At 48.6% G+C, this 16957-nt stretch overlaps 2 protein-coding genes across 2 annotated transcripts; both read left to right on the forward strand.

Annotated features, from left to right (window-relative positions):
• Nucleotides 1-583: 583 nt before the first annotated feature.
• On the forward strand, nt 584-4217 carry LOC138818134 (ragulator complex protein LAMTOR2). The gene is made up of 4 exons (XM_070009047.1): nt 584-749; nt 981-1143; nt 3711-3800; nt 4025-4217. Exons 1-4 carry the CDS (start codon nt 682-684, stop codon nt 4079-4081), a joined length of 378 nt encoding a protein of 125 aa, XP_069865148.1. The 5' UTR covers nt 584-681; the 3' UTR covers nt 4082-4217.
• Nucleotides 4218-6199: 1982 nt separating this feature from the next.
• LOC138818144 (ras-related protein Rab-25) lies at nt 6200-15646 on the forward strand. The gene is made up of 5 exons (XM_070009068.1): nt 6200-6481; nt 11889-12084; nt 13248-13441; nt 14772-14852; nt 15340-15646. The coding sequence occupies exons 1-5, from the start codon at nt 6439-6441 to the stop codon at nt 15465-15467; spliced, it is 642 nt and encodes a 213-aa protein (XP_069865169.1). The 5' UTR covers nt 6200-6438; the 3' UTR covers nt 15468-15646.
• Nucleotides 15647-16957: the final 1311 nt, after the last annotated feature.

The raw sequence follows: 16957 nt of genomic DNA on the forward strand, positions 1-16957 counted from the left end.
CGCCCCCGCCCCTCCGCGCCAACTCCCGCTCCGGGACAAAGGACTTTCTGTGTCTCCGCTTTTATCTCCGTTTTCCGAGATAACCTGGTCGCTTCCAGGCCTCCGGCTTCCCCTACTGCTAGCCGCCCGTAAACACCTCTTCGGGACTGAGTGTGTTTGTTCCCCGCGAGCTCTGGTCGGCTGGTCCTCAGGCATCGTTCTTAGAACGGGGCTTTGCCTACGTGGCCTTTCTGAGCCTTGATTTCCTCAAAATAACACTACCCGTCGCCTCTCCTCAGAATTGGGCGTAATGTAGAAGACCTGCTTTGAAAAGTAACCACAGGTGGAGCCTAACAAATACGGAGGGGGCTTGTAAATGACAGATCTCCAGGCCGACATGATGACTTTGCCCTCCCCGAAGGGGTTAAAAGTCCTTCCAACACTGCCACGATCCTTTCACTCCCGCTCTTTTCTCCCAAACCGCGTGGTCGCAGTGGAAAGCCGAACTACACTTCCCAGGGTAACTTGCGAGGCCCTAGGAACTACAATTCCCAGCGCCCTCGCGCAAGGCGGGGTTAAGTCAAGCCCGAGACTACAATTCCCAGGGCCAAGTAGGGTTTAGGGAAGCCTCAGTCAGGACCCGGCTGGTGGCGGCAACTCCTGTGATCTGGCTGCCCAAACCCGGGGCGAGGATCCGCAGGAATGCTGCGTCCCAAGGCTTTGACCCAGGTGTTAAGCCAAGCCAATACTGGAGGAGTCCAAAGCACCCTGTGAGTGTGCACCAAGGGCCAGAGCGGCGGCCTGGGGGAGGCTGGGGGAAGGATCGCCACGCCGGGAGGAGGCCTCCGAGGCGGGCGGCAGCAGAGGGAACCGGCCGAGAGAGGCCCCTCTCGGAAGGGGAAGTCCGCGAGATGGTGCTTAGGGCACAAGCAAGAGTTGGGATTGGAGCCCTGGCCTTTCACTCCTTCCTCTGAATGTGCCGCTGCCTCTCCCCGCGCTAGGCTGCTGAATAACGAGGGATCGTTGCTGGCCTACTCCGGTTACGGGGACACAGATGCCCGGGTCACCGCAGCCATCGCCAGTAACATCTGGGCTGCCTATGATCGGAATGGAAACCAAGCGTTTAATGAAGACAATCTCAAATTCATCCTCATGGACTGCATGGTATGGAAAAGGGAGCCAGACTTCCTCTGCTTCCCAGGGGGGAGACCAAGGGGCAACCTGGAACTCATCCTGGATGGTTGGAGGGGTAGGGACAGGATCTCCTGAAGATTACGAAGAATTGGTCAGCAGCAACATTTGTAATAGTCAGAACCCCATGTGCATCAAGTGGTGGTGAGGAAGAAGCCCTAGACTGAGGTCTAACTTGGGTCTCATTCCAGCCATCCACTTGTCAGTTGTGAACACTTGGGTAAGTCACTTAACCGTCCTGAGCTTCCTAACTTCATCTTCAAGGAAGAAACAATCATTTCATTCCACATCCCCTTACAGGTTGTGAAGATTAAATGAAAAAATTGTGGGGTCCAAACACAGAGTTGTCATCTCACCTTTACTGATTCAGAGAACCGTGGCAGAGTTTCTAGACTCCAATCCAGTACCTTCAGTTTACAAAGAAAGAAAATGAAATTCAGAAAGGGGAAAATTGGGTCAGGCTCACACCTGTAATTCTAGCTCAGGAGGCTGAGATCTGAGGATCATGGTTAGAAGCTAGCCCCATCAGGGAAGTCTGGCCCAGAGTTCAGGATCCACAACCCACAAAACAACAACAACAAAATAAAAAAAAAAAAAATCTGAAAGTACAATGAAGGAAAAAAAAAGAAAGAAAAGGAAGTGATTGACAGTGGCATAGGAGTCTGTGTTAGAAATATCTCACGGAAAAATTGACATTTTTATCCAAGATTTAAAGGAAAGTGGAGGATAAGCCCTGTGACCATCTAAAGAAAGAACATTTGTGATAAAACAGCAAATGCAAAGGCCCTGGGGCAGGTGATTTTTAAAAAGTTGGTACGACTGATATCATAAGAATGGGGGCTTGCCAAGCATGCATGAAGCCCTGAGTTCCGTTCCCCAGTACCACATACACAGAAGAAAGCCAGAAGTGGCACTGTGGCTTAGGTGGTAGAGTGCTAGTCATTAGCAAAACAAGCTCAGGGACAGTACCCAGCCCTTGAGCTCAAGACCCCAGGACTGGCACAAAAATAAATAAATAAATAATAAAGAGGGAGGATGGAAGGAGATGAGAGGGGATCAGAGAGGCATAGAATAGAGTGCCTAGTTCCTAGCACTTGGTAAGTGACCTAATGAATATGTACAGAGCTAAATTGAATGGGCCCTGAGGCTGAACTCTCCAGGAAGAATGGCTCCTCTAACTCAGGGTACCAACTCTCCCATCCTTTGCCCAACCAATACCATTTTGGTTCAACAAATAACACCTACTGGGTAGCTAGCCTGTCCTGGTACAATTAGACAATAGCTTCAAAAAAAAAATTTTTTTTTTGGGTTCAGTCGTGGGACCTGAACTCTGGGCCTGGGTTCTGTCCCTCAGCTCTTCAGCTCAAGGCTAGCGTGCTACCACTTAAGCCATAGCACCACTTCCGGCTTTTTTATTTTCTGCTTGTGTGGTGCTGAGAAATTGAACCCAGGGCCTCATGCATGTAAGGCAAGCGCTCTACCACTGAGCTACCTTCCCAGCCCTCAATTGTTTTTCTATAACCTAGTCAAACACATTTTAGGTTAAATCCTAGTGTGTATATACATGAGTGTGTACATTGAAAAGTTTCATGAAACAGTAGTTCTCACAACATACAGTGCACTTCATTCATTTTTTCATTTACTACTGTTCCTGGGCCTTGAACTGAGGACCTGTGTGCTCTCCCTGAGATTTTTTTTTCCTTTTTGTTTGGTCATGGGTCTTGAACTCTAGGCCTGGGACCCGAGCACTGTCCCCAAGCTCTTCAGCTCAAGGCTAGCTCTCTACCACTTGAGTCACAGGGCCACTTCTGGTTTTCTGCTGGTTAATTGGAGATAGTCTCACAGACTTTCCTGCCGGGGCTGGCTTTGAGCCGTGATCCTCGATCTCAGCCTCTTGAGTAGCTAGGATTACAGACATGAGCCACCAGCATCCTGCTTTTCCATAAGATTTTATGCTGAAGGCTGGTGCTCTACTACTTGAGCTACAGCCCCACTTCCAGCTTTTTTGGTACTTAATTGGAATCTCACAGACTTTCTTGCCCAGGCTGGCTTTGAAATGTGATCTTCAGTTCTTAGCCTCTTGAGCAGGATAATGAGCCACTAGTATACCCAGATTATTTTATTTTAATCAAACCTCTTAATTGATCTCCTGCTATTTAAAAAACAGCCATAAAGAAAGTGGAGAAATAAGTTGGGACACTGACCTCAAGCCCTGTCAGTGTCTCTAGTCTCTAGGGCAAACCCATAATAACAGTATACATTGGGACAACTCTTGGCAGAGCATATGTTAGAGCTTACAGAAGAGGAAATTGAATTTCTGGAAGACTGAATTTCCCGAGGGAAAACTTGTTTAGAAGGTGGCTTCGTCGAGGCTGAAATATAGACTCAACCTTACATCCAGGTCTGTGGCCAAAGCTTCCCATACCTCCTGTATGCCCAGAATGTAGAAGGAAGAGTCTTAGGGCCAGAGAAGGCACTGGGGGAGGAGAGGACTAAGTGTCAAGCAGAGTTTCCCATCATGTCATATCACCCCCCACCAGGAAGGTCGCGTAGCCATCACCCGAGTGGCCAACCTTCTGCTGTGCATGTATGCCAAGGAGACTGTAGGCTTCGGAATGCTTAAAGCCAAGGTGTGTATGTGCCCAATCCCCCCCCCACCTCCCCTCCCCCCCAGCCCTGGGCTCAGCTCCATCACCAGGTCCATTTTTCCCTTTCTTAAATTGTCCCTCCAATCCATGTCTGGCGTGGATTAATTCAAGAGCAGGGGCTGGGTGGTGGCTTGTTTAGGGTGATGTTGGAGGAGGCAAATGTGTGGTAGGCCACAAGTTACTTGATTTATGTTCCCCTTTTGCAGGCCCAGGCCTTGGTGCAATACCTGGAGGAGCCCCTCACCCAAGTAGCGGCATCATAATGGTATTGATGGAAGCTGAGGTCAGAGAAGAGAAATGAGCATTTGGAGGGGCAGGGTCCCTCAGAAAAACCCTGCTGGACTGTCTGGGTTGCGGGTGAGGGAGTTTTGTTTCACCCCAAATAAATTTCAGCTCCTGCCTTGTGTACCGACTATTTTTTTCCTTTCTTCCTTATTTCTTTGCCTTGTTTTTTGTTTTTAACTTTTCTTTTTTATTTGAGGCTGGATCTCACTATATATCCCAGGCTTGCCTTGAACTTGGCTATTTTCCTTCCTCTGGACCTCCAGAGTGCTGGAATTACAGGCATGTACAACCACATCCGAGTTAGCATCTTTCTCGGATGAGAGGAATCAGAGGACATGGGATGGTGTGGGGATGACTCAAAGGATTCTTCCTATTCACTACATTTTTTTGTTGTTGTTGTTGATCGTGGGGCTTGAACTCTGGCCTGGGCGCTGTTCCCTCAGCTCTTCAGCTCAAGGCTAGCACTTTACCACTTGATCCACAGCGCCACTTCCAGCTTTTTCTGCTTATGTGGTGCTGAGGAATTGAACCCAGGGCCTCATGCATGCAAGGCAAGCACTCTACCACTGAGCCATCTTCCCAGCCTGAGCACTGTTGGCTCTTCAGCTCAAGGCTAGCGTTCTAACACTTGAGCCACAGCTCAACTTACAGTTTTCTGGTCGTTTATTCATCCCTGCCTGGGGTGGCTTTGAACCACGATTCTCAGATCTCAGCCTCCTGAGTAGCTAGGATTACAGGTGTGAGCCACCAGTACCAGGCCTAGTTTTTCATGGCAGTGAGATTTCAGTTCCCTTGTTCTTTCCAGTGGCATGACCCCCACCCCCGCCAGCACCTGCCACTCACTTGTTTGGTGAAGCCTTGGGAATAAGCTCAAAGAGCAAAGTCTGATCCTGTTGAAGGTGGTATATCTTGTAATCCTTTCTCCTCTCAGGCATTCATAAATCAAATTATCTAGACCCTCTCTGGATCCTTCTTTTTTCCCCTCACAGTACGGAGGAATGAACTCAGGGCCTCTCTCTTGCTAGGCAAGTACTCTATCAATTTATGCACACCCCTGAACCTTTATTTATTATTTTTATTTTTGCCGGTCGTGGGGCTTGAACTCTGGGCCTGGGCACTGTCCCTCAGGTCTTCAGCTCAAGGCCAATGCTTTACCATGTGAGCCCACAGTGCCACTTACAGCTTTTTCTGCTAATGTGGTGCTGAGGAATCGAACCCAGGGCCTCATGCATGCAAGGCAAGTACTCTACCCCTGAGCTACCTTCCCAGCCCTTTATTTTGCTTTTGAGATAGGGTCTCAGAAGCATAAGAACTATGATCATCATCTCCACCTTCGAGTGCTAGGCTTATACAGTACTTCATCATGTTCCACTCTCCCTCTTTAATAAATCTTGAAGCCCATTAGCAATAAGAAACCTTTGCTGTGAGGCCTCAGGTCCTAGATAAAGAATAGACAAACCCCAGGAGACCTTTCAGGGCCTTTATCTCTAGATCCTGCCCCTGTATCCAGCCCAGCTGGCTCTTTCTGACCCATGCTTCCCCCTGCCCAGTGTCCTTAGAGCAGGTCTGTGTAGGGAGCTGCTAGCCCTTGGCTCATGGTAGAAAAAAGGATCCCTGCCAGCTGGGTAGGCTTAGCTCCACCCAGGGTGAGAAAGCTGCCCATCCCAGGCTCTGGGTTGTCAGCGAAGGGCAGAAGCTGCTTTTGTACTATAGCAGGGCCACCGGCATCAGCCCCCACCCCTTTTCCCAACAGTCTTTCTCTGTGGCCCCAGACTTTACTGTAACACTTTAACAGAGCCGTTGAGGGAAAAATAACAAGTCAAGTAGGTTTTTGCTTCCCAAGGGGCACTGGTTAGAACCCCACCTTCACCACAGGTCCTGGGAGCCAAGCATGGCACACTGGGGCTTTAGTGGGCTCTCTCCTAAGGTTCAGTACCCCAGGTTCCCCAATGTTACCCGCTGGAACTGGCTTCCTTGCTCTCAGGAGCCCAGGCTCATAACAGACACCCAACCTGTCTAACCTGTATGATGTCATCATCTCTCCACCCACCTGGGCCCCAGGTCCCCAGCGCTTGCTCTTCCTGTTCTCCGTCGGCTTCCGTCCTCTCAGCTTCCATACAGACAGCACCCCCACCTGCCAGAGCTGAGAGTCCCTAGGACCTGCTCTGCCTTGAGTTGGCCTTCATTCTCTCTGTCTGCAGAAGTCTCTTGGCCCCCAATGAGAGAAAAGGTGGGTGAAGGTCTCAAGAGCTGAGGGTTAGGGGCATTGAACTAACACACAGACTTGTGATCTCTGCCCCCGTAAAGCCACCTGCACCTTCCATGTGGAGCCAAGATGGGGAATGGAAACGAGGATGATTATAACTTTGTCTTCAAGGGTAAGTTGGGGAACCCTGAAGAGAGAGAGGAAGCCTAACAAACCTGAAAGAAAAAAGGGCAAGAGGGTACCCAGCCCCCCCCCCAACTTGCTTTTTATCTCTTATCAGAACCCCCTAGGAGCTGACCATTCCCTCCCCTAAGAAAGGTAGCTGCAGGGAGGGAGGGGAGAGCGGTGGGAGGGCAGGTTGCAGGGCAAAAGTTCTACTATTGTAAATAAAATGCTGATCATTCCTTTCTATTTGGTGTTAGACTCCCCTGCCTTGTTGCTAATGGAGGCCTAAATCCCTGGAAATAGCCACTGCAGTATAAGAGATGGAGGTCAGACTTGAGAAAGGACTTCCATTCTTGGGGAAAGAAACAGATTTAAGAGAGGGAAAAAAAAAAATCATTGGAGCTGGGAATGTGGCTTGCCTAGCCTGTATGAAGGAAGCCCTGGGAACTATTCCTCAGTACCACATAAACAGAAAAAGCCAGAAGTGGTGCTGTGGCTCAAGTGGTAGAGCTCTAGCCTTGAACACAGAGAGGCTCAAGGACAGTGCCCAAGCCCTGAGTTCAATCTCCAGAATCAGAAAAAAAAATCTTTGTAGGTTGTAACCCTACTTAAAAAAAATTAAATCTTTCTGAGCAGGTGTGCAGAAATGGACTTATCAGGGGCTGGGAAGGTGGCTCAGTGGTAAAGTGCTTGCCTTGCATGCCTGAGGCCTTGGGTTTGATTCCTCAGCACCACATAAGAAAAAAGCTGGGAGTGGCGCTGTGGCTCAAGTGGTAGAGTGCTAACCTTGAGCTGAAGAGCTGAGGGACAGCTCCCAGGCCCAGAGTTCAGGCCCCACAACCAGACCCCCCCCCCCAAAAAATGGACTTATCAGACATAAGGAAGATATAATGAATTTGGACCAGAATCTGATAAAATCCACAGGATTCTTGGCCCTGGAGCCTTGTTTGCCCGTCCCTGATCAGAGATATCAGGCACTGGGTTCAGCTTGGTCCCTGAAAGTGGGCATGTGCCCTTCCTGCTTCTTTGCCTTGGCCCTGTGTTTGATTCTTCTGTGGGTCCCCAAGCCAGGCTCCACACCTGCCTGAGGTTGAGGCAGACTGCTAGGCTCTCTTTTCCCACCCCACCCTACTGCCTCTCCCAGCCACAGCCTCACCCTCACTCAAGCTGGGGAACCTGTACACCTGGCTTCTTCCCTAGATAGGAGAGACAGGGTAAAGGTTGGCAATAGTCTGCGGTAATAATACTACTAACTGCCGTTTATTTGAGCTCCTGTTAGGTGCTATTAACATAGTACTCCACAAAGATGTTTTTGGTGATTTTTTTGGTGCTGGTCCTGGGGCTTGAACTCAGGGCCTGGGCACTGTCCCTGAGGTGTTTTTTTTGCTCAAGCCTAACACTCTACTACTTGAATCACAGCTCTACTTTCTGCTTTTCAGCGATTAATTAGCAATAAGAATCTCACAGACTTTCTTACCTGGGCTGCCTTTAAAACTCGGATCTTCAGATCTCTGTCTCCTGGCGGGTATGAGCCACCAGTTATGGAAAACTTATTTTTGTTTGTTTGTTTGTTTTTGAGATAGTTTGACCATGTAGCTCAGGTTAACTTTGAACTTCCTGTCTTTGTGTCTCTGAGTGCTGGGATTGCAGGTGTGAACCACCACTTCCAGCCAAAAGTCTTTCATTTCCAGAGGCAGCATAGATAGCATTGTGACCAGGTACCAGTTCAGAACTTAGCTCTGCCACTTACATATTAGTGGAGGTGGGGGTCTCTGAGTTCAATGTTGATTATGTAAAAGTAAGAGGAAGAAAACAAGATTGGACAGAAGCTAATTGCAACATAGACTCCATAAAGCCTGGGTATGTGGGGGTTGGTGGGGTGGGGAAGGGTTGAGGGTCTGGGATGGCCTCACTTAGGCACTGTGTAGGACTACCTAAGGACAGGTGTGACTGAGTGATATTGGAGGCAAGTTGGGAGCTGTCCCTGCGGTGAGGCAGGTAGAGCAAGTCCTTCCCTGAAGGTGGATCTGAACAGTTTGCCACATGTTTAGCATCTTGAGTTAGTCATTTGACCTCCCTAGTGCCTACCTTGACTATAAAAACAGTAATAGTGCATTTACCTCCAGACATGGTTGGGAAGATTGAATGAATTAATGTGTAAAGTTTTTAAGATGATACCTAGCCCTTAGTAAGCACTCAATAAATGTTAACCATTGGAATTTATCTCCATTTTACAGATGAGGAAATTAAAGCTTAGAAAGTAAGTAGTTTACAAAAAGCTACAAAGCCAGTAGTAGTTAAACCTGTCAGTCTGATTCCAAAAGCCCTTGCCCTGACCAACCTGAGCCTTTGCACTGAGAGGAATGGGATGGGGATGGGGAAAAGATGCCTAGTAGATTCTCTCTGTCTGTCTGTCTGTCTGTCTGTCTGTCTGTCTCTCTCTCACACACACACACACATACACACACACACGTCTTTTTTTTTTTTTTTTTTTTTGGGTCCGGTCGTGGGGCCTGAACTCTGGGCCTGGGCGCTGTCCCTCAGCTCTTCAGCTCAAGGCTAGCACTCTACCACTTGAGCCACAGCGCCACTTCCGGCTTTTTTCTTTTTGCTTATGTGGTGCTGAGGAATCGAACCCAGGGCCTCATGCATGCAAGGCAAGCGCTCTACCACTGAGCCACCTTTCCAGCCCCTAATATTGTCTTCTTGACAGTACTGGGGTTTGAAGTCAGAGTTGCTTTAGGATTTATTTATATATTTATGCTGGTACTGGGGTTATATGGATGGCACACTTTTTTTGTTTGTTTGTTTTGTTTTTAATCTGGAACTGGAGCTTGAATTCAGGGCCTGGGCACTATCCCTCAGCATTTTGTGTGTGTGTGTGTGTGTGTGTGTGTGTGTGTGTGTGTGTGTGTGTGTGTGTGTGTGTGTGTGTGTGTGTGTGTGTGTGTGTGTGTGTGTGTACACACCAGTCCCGGAGCTTGAATTTGGTGCATGAGTACTGTTCCTGAGCTTCTTTTGCTCAAGGCTAGCACTCTACACTTTGAGCCACACCTCCACTTTTGGGCTTTTTAGTGGTTCATCGGAAATATGAATCTTATGGTTTTGTATATCTGGGCTGACTCGGAGCCTTGATTCTCAGCTCTCAACCTCAAGAGTAGCTGGGATTGGGCTGGGAAGGTGGCTCAGTGGTAGAGTGCTTGCCTTGCATGCATGAGGCCCTGGGTTCGATTCCTCAGCACCACATAAGCAAGAAAAAAAAGCCAGAAGTGGTGCTGTGGCTCAAGCGGTAGAGCGCTAGCCTTGAGCTGAAGAGCTGAGGGACAGCGCCCAGGCCCAGAGTTCAGGCCCCACGACCGGACCCCAAAAAAAAAAAGTCTCACAGACTTTTCTGCATGGGTTGGCTTTGAACCTGGATCCTTGGATCTCAGCCTCCTGAGTAATTACAGGCCCCACCAGTGCCTGTCTGGCTTTAGTTATTTTTCAAATAGTTGCATGCTTTTTTTTTTTTTTTTCAGTCGGTTGTAGGGCTTGAACTCTGGGCCTGGGCACTGTCTCTCAGCTCTTCAGCTCAAGGCGAGCGCTCTACCACTTGAGCTACAGCGCCACTTCGGGTTTTCTGGTGGTTTATTGGAGATAGGAGTCTCACGGTCTCTCCTGCCCGGGCTGGCTTTGAACCGCGATCCTCAGATCTCAGCCTCCTGAGTAGCTAGGATTACAGGCGTGAGCTACCAGCGCCTGGCTAGTTGCATGCTTTTTTGCTGGACTAGTTTCTGCTTATGCTCTTCCTACCTTTACCTTCCTAGTAGCTGATATGCTATTATCCCACTAATCTAGACTACTTTCAGCCCTTTTTTGCCCTACACAAGTAAGTTGAAAGAGGACTTTCTAGACTATATAAACAAGGGAACTGAAACCCAGAAAGGGTGAGCAATTTGCTTAAATACAAACTGCTAGTTAGAACCAGGGACCAGAGCCCAAAATATGTGATTCCCAATTGTAGGTGCCAGTCTATCAATCCAGAACTATTCTGGGTGGCCTCCTCTAATTCTGATTCTCAGACCAATGTAGTATAATGTATAAGTGATGCTTACAGCAGCTTCTCATGCTCACTCACAGGGGGAATGGCTGAGTCTTAGGCCCACCAGGCTAAAGGGTCTCAATAACACATCTGGTGTATACTAATTCTTGTAAACCCAAGAAGCACTTGTTGGCCACAAACAATCAGATACATACCTCCTTCTATATCCTGGGCAGTATCTCATTTACTTCTTACCATAACCTATAAGGTAATACTATTGTCTCTCCCAATTTTCTTTCTTTCTTTTTTTTTTTTTTTTGGGTCTGGTCGTGGGGCCTGAACTCTGGGCCTGGGCGCTGTCCCTCAGCTCTTCAGCTCAAGGATAGCGCTCTACCACTTGAGCCACAGCGCCAATTCTGGCTTTTTTATTTTCCGCTTATGTGGTGCTGAGGAATCAAATCCAGGGCCTCATGCATGCAAGGCAAGCACTCTACCACTGAGCCACCTTCCCAGCCCCTCACTCCCAATTTTCATATGAAAAATTTATAGCTTGCTGAAGGACAGAGCTAGTCCAGCACCTCATCTCAAGATCTTTTATATATAGAACTGTACCTTACTGACAATTGATCCTAACTTTTACACACACACACACACACACACACACACACACACACACCCCTTCCTCTCACCCTTAGAAGACCCACAGGTATCTCACACCTGCTAATCAGGAGGCTGACATCTGAGGATGAAGATTTGAAGCCAGCTCAGGTAGACAATCCTAGAGGCTCTCCAACAAATCTCCAATTAACCATCAAAAAGCCAGAATTGTAGGTGTGGCTCAAATGGTAGAGTGCTAACTGTGAGCAAAAAAAGCTAAGGGACAGCACCGAGGCCCTGTATCCATATCTCTGTTCACATGTTCTCACCTCTTTCCTATTTGAATACACTTATCAACCTCTTCCCCCAGCTGTCTCTCTCTCTCTCTTATACACACACACACACACACACACACACACACACACACAGAGTTCTGGTCCTCCCAGATCTCCTATCATCTCTGTCCATTTTCACACTCCTGTCACCTCTCCACATAACACCCATACTCACACAGCTTACAGATTTCCTCTCTGTCACCAGCAACTAAAGCTGGTTCTGCATCCATGTTTCATCAGAGCAGGCCTGTAATCCTTACAGCCCCTTTGTTTGTTTTATACTTCTGGCCTTTTTTCCTCCAGGGCAGATGCATTATGTATCCAGAGTCTCTGCCAGGAGAGCTGGAGCCCTCTTGGTTTTCTGGGCTCAGTTCTCTTTTCTGTTGAAAAACCCTCTAAGCTCAGGTGGGCTTGGAGCCACTGTGCCGGGGTGCTCAGTCTTTATCTCTCCACTCCTTCAGTGGTGCTGATCGGTGAGTCAGGCGTGGGCAAGACCAATCTGTTGTCCCGATTCACACGCAATGAGTTCAGCCACGACAGCCGCACCACCATCGGGGTTGAGTTCTCAACCCGCACTGTAATGCTGGGCACTGCTGCAGTCAAGGCGCAGATCTGGGACACAGCTGGCCTGGAGCGATATCGAGCCATCACCTCAGCGTGAGCCTGGGCTGGGGGGCTGGGGGGTTGTGGAAGCCCTGGGAAGTCAGGGAGAGGTAGAAGAGGATGGGGAAACAGGGACTCAGCAGTATGCTCCCTGGGGGAGAGCACTGAAGCACTAGTGCTGTGAGCAGCAAACAGAGATAGGATATAAGAAGTAAGACTAACTAGTAGGACTAAACCAAGAGTCATTGCTACCCCTTACTAAGCTTTTGCCATATGCCTGGGAAGATACAAATCATTTGGCACATGTACTATAGTAGTAAGGTGCTCTAATAAATCCCTGTTTAAATACAAGCAAGGTAAAATCTAGGTAGAGCTGGGATGGGGCAGGCTGTGTGGGTTGAGAGTGCCCCTTCAGTTTGGCCCAGTGCTCTGTGCCTGGTAACATTTATCAAATGCCAAGAGCTGGACCCAGAGTGTACATTTTATAAAGTCTCAGAGAATACATAGGAAGTCTAGGCCTCCGAAAACCACATCCAAAGTGTCCTCTGGTCAGTTTCAAGTCCACATGTGTGCAAGATGGTCTATGCATGCATGTATGATGGGGACAGACTGGATCTACTAGGAGGCAGGAAGCAGTATCTACTCTTAGACTCACAAAGGCCATATACATTTCACTCTGTCATTTGACCTCTTATAAGCCCTGATTGCTTCAGCAATAAAACTTGGAAATAATTACACACCACCAGCCCAAGCACAACGCTTTCAACTCTGAGAAAGAGTCTGCCTGCTGGCAGGGATGCCTTGATGGTCAAGCCAGGTACTAGTCCTAGAAAGATGGCCACAGGGGAGAAGATGGCACTGGACTGAGGAAAGATCTCAGAGGTGGAACATCCAGGAGGCACATTTGGCCAGAGTACATAGATGGACTTTGGTGGGTAGTGGGGACTAAAATTGGGACACAGGAGAATGGAAGCAAAAGGGCTTTGAAGAGCTGGTAAGAGGTTGGGAGCAGAGAAGTACACCTTGGGGGTCCCAAGACCAGTGTTCCTAAATTGCACAGGAGCCCTGATCTTCTCAACCAGATTGGATGTCCTCAGTTTCTTTATTTACTAAAAATTGATATACTTTGACTCAGTCATTTTTGGCATGATGACTTTGCTTTGTGGCTGAACCTAATACCTGATCTTTGTCTGCCCACCTATCCTACTCCCATTCAGGTACTATCGTGGAGCAGTGGGGGCCCTCCTAGTGTTTGATCTAACCAAGCACCAGACATATGCCGTAGTAGAACGCTGGCTGAAGGAGCTCTATGACCATGCTGAAGCCACTATTGTCGTTATGCTGGTGGGGAACAAAAGTGACCTTAGTCAGGCCCGGGAGGTTCCCACTGAGGAGGCCCGAATGTTTGCAGGTGAGTACCCAGCCACACCCAATCTGACTCCTGCAAACTTGCCCACACTCAATCAGCTCCAGTTTCCTCAGAGTCTGCTCTACACCCAGCTCCCCTGTGTAGACTTATCTCCACTTCTCTAAGACATGCCTTCATCAGCAATCATAGCTGATTATAAGACAGGCCTACCAGGCACCAGTAGCTCATGCCTGTAATCCTAGCTACTCAGGAGGCTGAGATCTGAAACGTGGTTAGAAGCTAAACCAGGCAGGAGAGTCTGAGACTCTCTCTCTCTCTTTCTCTCTCTCTCTCTCTCTCTCTCTCTCTCTCTCTCTCTCTCTCTCTCTCTCACTTTTCTGTTGTTGTTGTTGGTCCTGGGGCCTGAACACTGAGCCTGGGCCCTGTCCCTAAGCTCTTCAGCTCAAGGTCAGCGCTCTACCACTTGAGCCACAGTTCCACTTCCAGCTTTTTCTGCTTATGTGGTGCTGAGGAATTGAACCCAGGGCCTCACGCATGCAAGGCAAGCACTCTACCACTGAGCCACCTTCCCAGCCCCTGCAAAACTTTTTTTTTTTTTTTTTTTTGTCGGTCATGGGGCTTGAACTCTGGGCCTGGGCGATGTCCCTCAGCTCTTCAGCTCAAGGCGAGCACTCTACCACTTGAGCTACAGCACTACTTCCGGTTTTCTGGTGGTTTATTGGAGATAGGAGTCTTACGGTCTTTTCTGCCTGGGCTGGCTTTGAACCGCGATCCTCATCTCAGCCTCCTGAGTAGCTAGGATTACAGGCGTGAGCCACCAGCACCTGGCTGCAAAACTCTTATCTTCAATAAACCATATACACACACACTCACAAAAGCGAGAAAGTCAGCTGTGGCTCAAGAAGTAGAGCATTAGTGAACACAAAAACTCAGGGACAGTGCCCAAGTCCAGAGTTCAAGTCACAAGATTGGCAAACAAAACAAAACAAAACAAAGCCTCAAACAGTCCCACCCCACAATTCTCCAAGATCCTGTTGGGTTCCACTTGGCTATCTCCTGCCCCATTTGCCCCAGGAGTTCTCTAGGTTTAGCAGTAATACAATATGGTGGTTTTGAGGGTAAACTCCAGAGCTCAGCTTCCCACTGCCCCTTGGTGAGTTCTTAGATATGGACCACAGAGCAGATTTCCTCTTCATTTTCTCTGCTTCTGGGTTTCAGTTTCCTAACGGAACATACTCATACACAGCTTTAAGTATTAAGTGAGTTACTACAATGTTTAGTACTTAGTAATGTATATAGTAAACATTAGGTAAATATTATTATTAATTATTGCCTTTGATCCCTCAATTAATGGTGTTTTTCTTCTTGGCAGAAAACAACGGGCTGCTGTTCCTGGAGACATCAGCCCTGGACTCCACCAATGTTGAGCTGGCCTTTGAGACTATCCTCAAAGGTTAGAGCCTGCCTCCATTTGGCAGTCCCTTTCATCCCTAGGGTCAGAAGCCTAATAGACACCCAGCTCTCTTCCAGCTGACTGCCTACCACACTTTCCCTGTGGGCCCCCAGCCTCCTTCTCAGCCACCATTGCCTGTCCCACTTTGGCACAGTGCTCTGCACTTGGTAACTTTCATCTAACTACAAATGCCAAGGAATAGACCCCAAGTATACATTTTGTAAAGTCTCAGGGAGCCTTTATAAACTCTCAGCCTCCCTCAGCCTGATGACAACTGGAAGATCATACTACCCAAAGGTGTGAGTCTTGGTTCCTTCTCCTCCCAGGTAAGTAGAAAGGACCAGATGCTGAAATTTCACTTCTTTCCAGTAGAAACTCCCACCACTGGGACCACTTCTAGTGCTTGGACAGGGCATGATGCATATATGTAGAGGTGGGAAATGGGTGCTAAACCATCTGATCTGATCACTGCCTTCTACTCTCTCAGAGATCTTTGCGAAGGTGTCCAAGCAGAGGCAAAACAGCACCCGGACCAATGCAATCGCCCTGGGCAGTGCCCAATCTGGGCAGGAGCCTGTCTCTGGGGAGAAAAGGGCCTGTTGCATCAGCCTCTGATTTTGACCATGGTCAACCCCGCTCCTCCAACCTTCTGGTACCTGCCCTCCAAACACTACAGGACATTTTCCTGGCCTTTAGTTCCTTGGTCACAGACACTCAGAGCCCTAGGGTCTTCATGTCCCACCACACACATTCATCATCTGTCCATGCCTTCAAATAAAGTTGTTTTGTACCCATGCCTAGCCATCCTGCTGCCTCCCGTCTGTTCTTCCTCTTCTGTCTCTGCCACCCCTCACCCCTCCAATTTTGGTCCCTCTTTTGAGTCCCTGATCCCCTTCTCCCCCTCTCTCTGTCTTCCCTACCATATCCACTGTCCCTCAGGGCCACCTCCCTCTGGAGTTCTGTGGTCTGGGGACAGTGCCAAGGGGGCGGAGGTGCCCATCCATCCCTCTGCCAACCCCTAGGGCAGGTGGGGGAGGTAGTACTACATGGAGGGAGGGGAGGGGTATGTGGAAGGCAAGACAAAAGAAACCATCGGTAGGCACCATCTGGTGCCCAAGGCCCTGGTGCCAAGAACTGAGGTCACTCCAATGCTGGGGCAAGAGAAGGAAGCTGGGGAACAAGCAAGGGAGAAGAGGTGGGGCCAGCCTTGTAGTATGCTGGGGTCCTCCAGCAAGTCCGTCTCCTGGTGCCTTCTTTGGGACAGTATTAGAGTTTTGAATTCAGGGCCTCACACTTACTAGGCAGGCAGGTACGCGACCACTTATGTCACACCCTAGTCCTTATCTAGTCTTTGTCCTGTCTTCAACAGGGATAGATTGATCTTTTTTCGCCTATGCTGCTGAGAGGGTGGAAGATGTCAATGCATTTCCAAGGAAAAGAAGGAAATATATGGGGAAGAAAAATAGAATTGAGTTGGGGGCTGGTGGTTCATGCCTGTAATCCTAGCTTCTCAGGAGATCTGAGGATTGCAGTTCAAAGCCAGCCTGGGCAGAAAAGTCCATGAGACTCTTTATTTTTATTTTATTTTTGTCCATTGTAGGGCTTGACCTCTGGGCCTGAGCTCTGTCCCTCAGCTCTTCAGCTCAAGGCTAGCACTCTACCACTTGAGCTACAGCACCACTTCTGGTTTTCTGATGGTTTATTGGATATAAGAGTTTCACGGACCTTCCTGCCGGGGCTGGCTTTGAACCTCAATCCTCAGATCTCAGCCTCCTGAGTAGCTAGGATTACAGGCGTGAGGCACCGGTGCCTAGCTTCTATGAGACTCTTATCTCCAATTAATCACAGAAAAAGCAGGAAGTGGTGCTGTGGTTCAAGTGTTAGGGTGTTAGACTTGAGCAATGTCCAAGCCGAGTTCAAGCCCTAGGACGGACAAAAAAAAAAAAAAAGGAAAAATAGGATTTAGTGCTTGAAGATTCATGTGGGAAACTGGGTAGAGCAGAGGGTAGCAAAGAACTCTGGAAACACCCACTCAGTTAAACCAGAGAGAACCTCAGACCACAATTGCTTCTACTTACCCCAAATAATATGAACTGACACGCAGA

This window comes from Dipodomys merriami, unplaced genomic scaffold (genome assembly GCF_024711535.1).
Source record: "Dipodomys merriami isolate MVZ:Mamm:240054 unplaced genomic scaffold, mDipMer1.0.p SCAF_718, whole genome shotgun sequence".
Lineage (NCBI taxonomy): Eukaryota > Metazoa > Chordata > Mammalia > Rodentia > Heteromyidae > Dipodomys > Dipodomys merriami.

Excerpts from the sequence above, each read along its gene's own strand:
- LOC138818134 (XM_070009047.1), top strand. The coding sequence starts at position 682 with ATGCTGCGTCCCAAGGCTTTGACCCAGGTGTTAAGCCAAGCCAATACT. Across the intron at positions 750-980 it reads GGAGGAGTCCAAAGCACCCT|GCTGCTGAATAACGAGGGAT; the intron begins GTGAGTGTGCAC and ends TCCCCGCGCTAG. Across the intron at positions 3,801-4,024 it reads TCGGAATGCTTAAAGCCAAG|GCCCAGGCCTTGGTGCAATA; the intron begins GTGTGTATGTGC and ends CCCCTTTTGCAG.
- LOC138818144 (XM_070009068.1), top strand. The coding sequence starts at position 6,439 with ATGGGGAATGGAAACGAGGATGATTATAACTTTGTCTTCAAGG. Across the intron at positions 13,442-14,771 it reads GGAGGCCCGAATGTTTGCAG|AAAACAACGGGCTGCTGTTC; the intron begins GTGAGTACCCAG and ends TCTTCTTGGCAG. Across the intron at positions 14,853-15,339 it reads CTTTGAGACTATCCTCAAAG|AGATCTTTGCGAAGGTGTCC; the intron begins GTTAGAGCCTGC and ends CTACTCTCTCAG.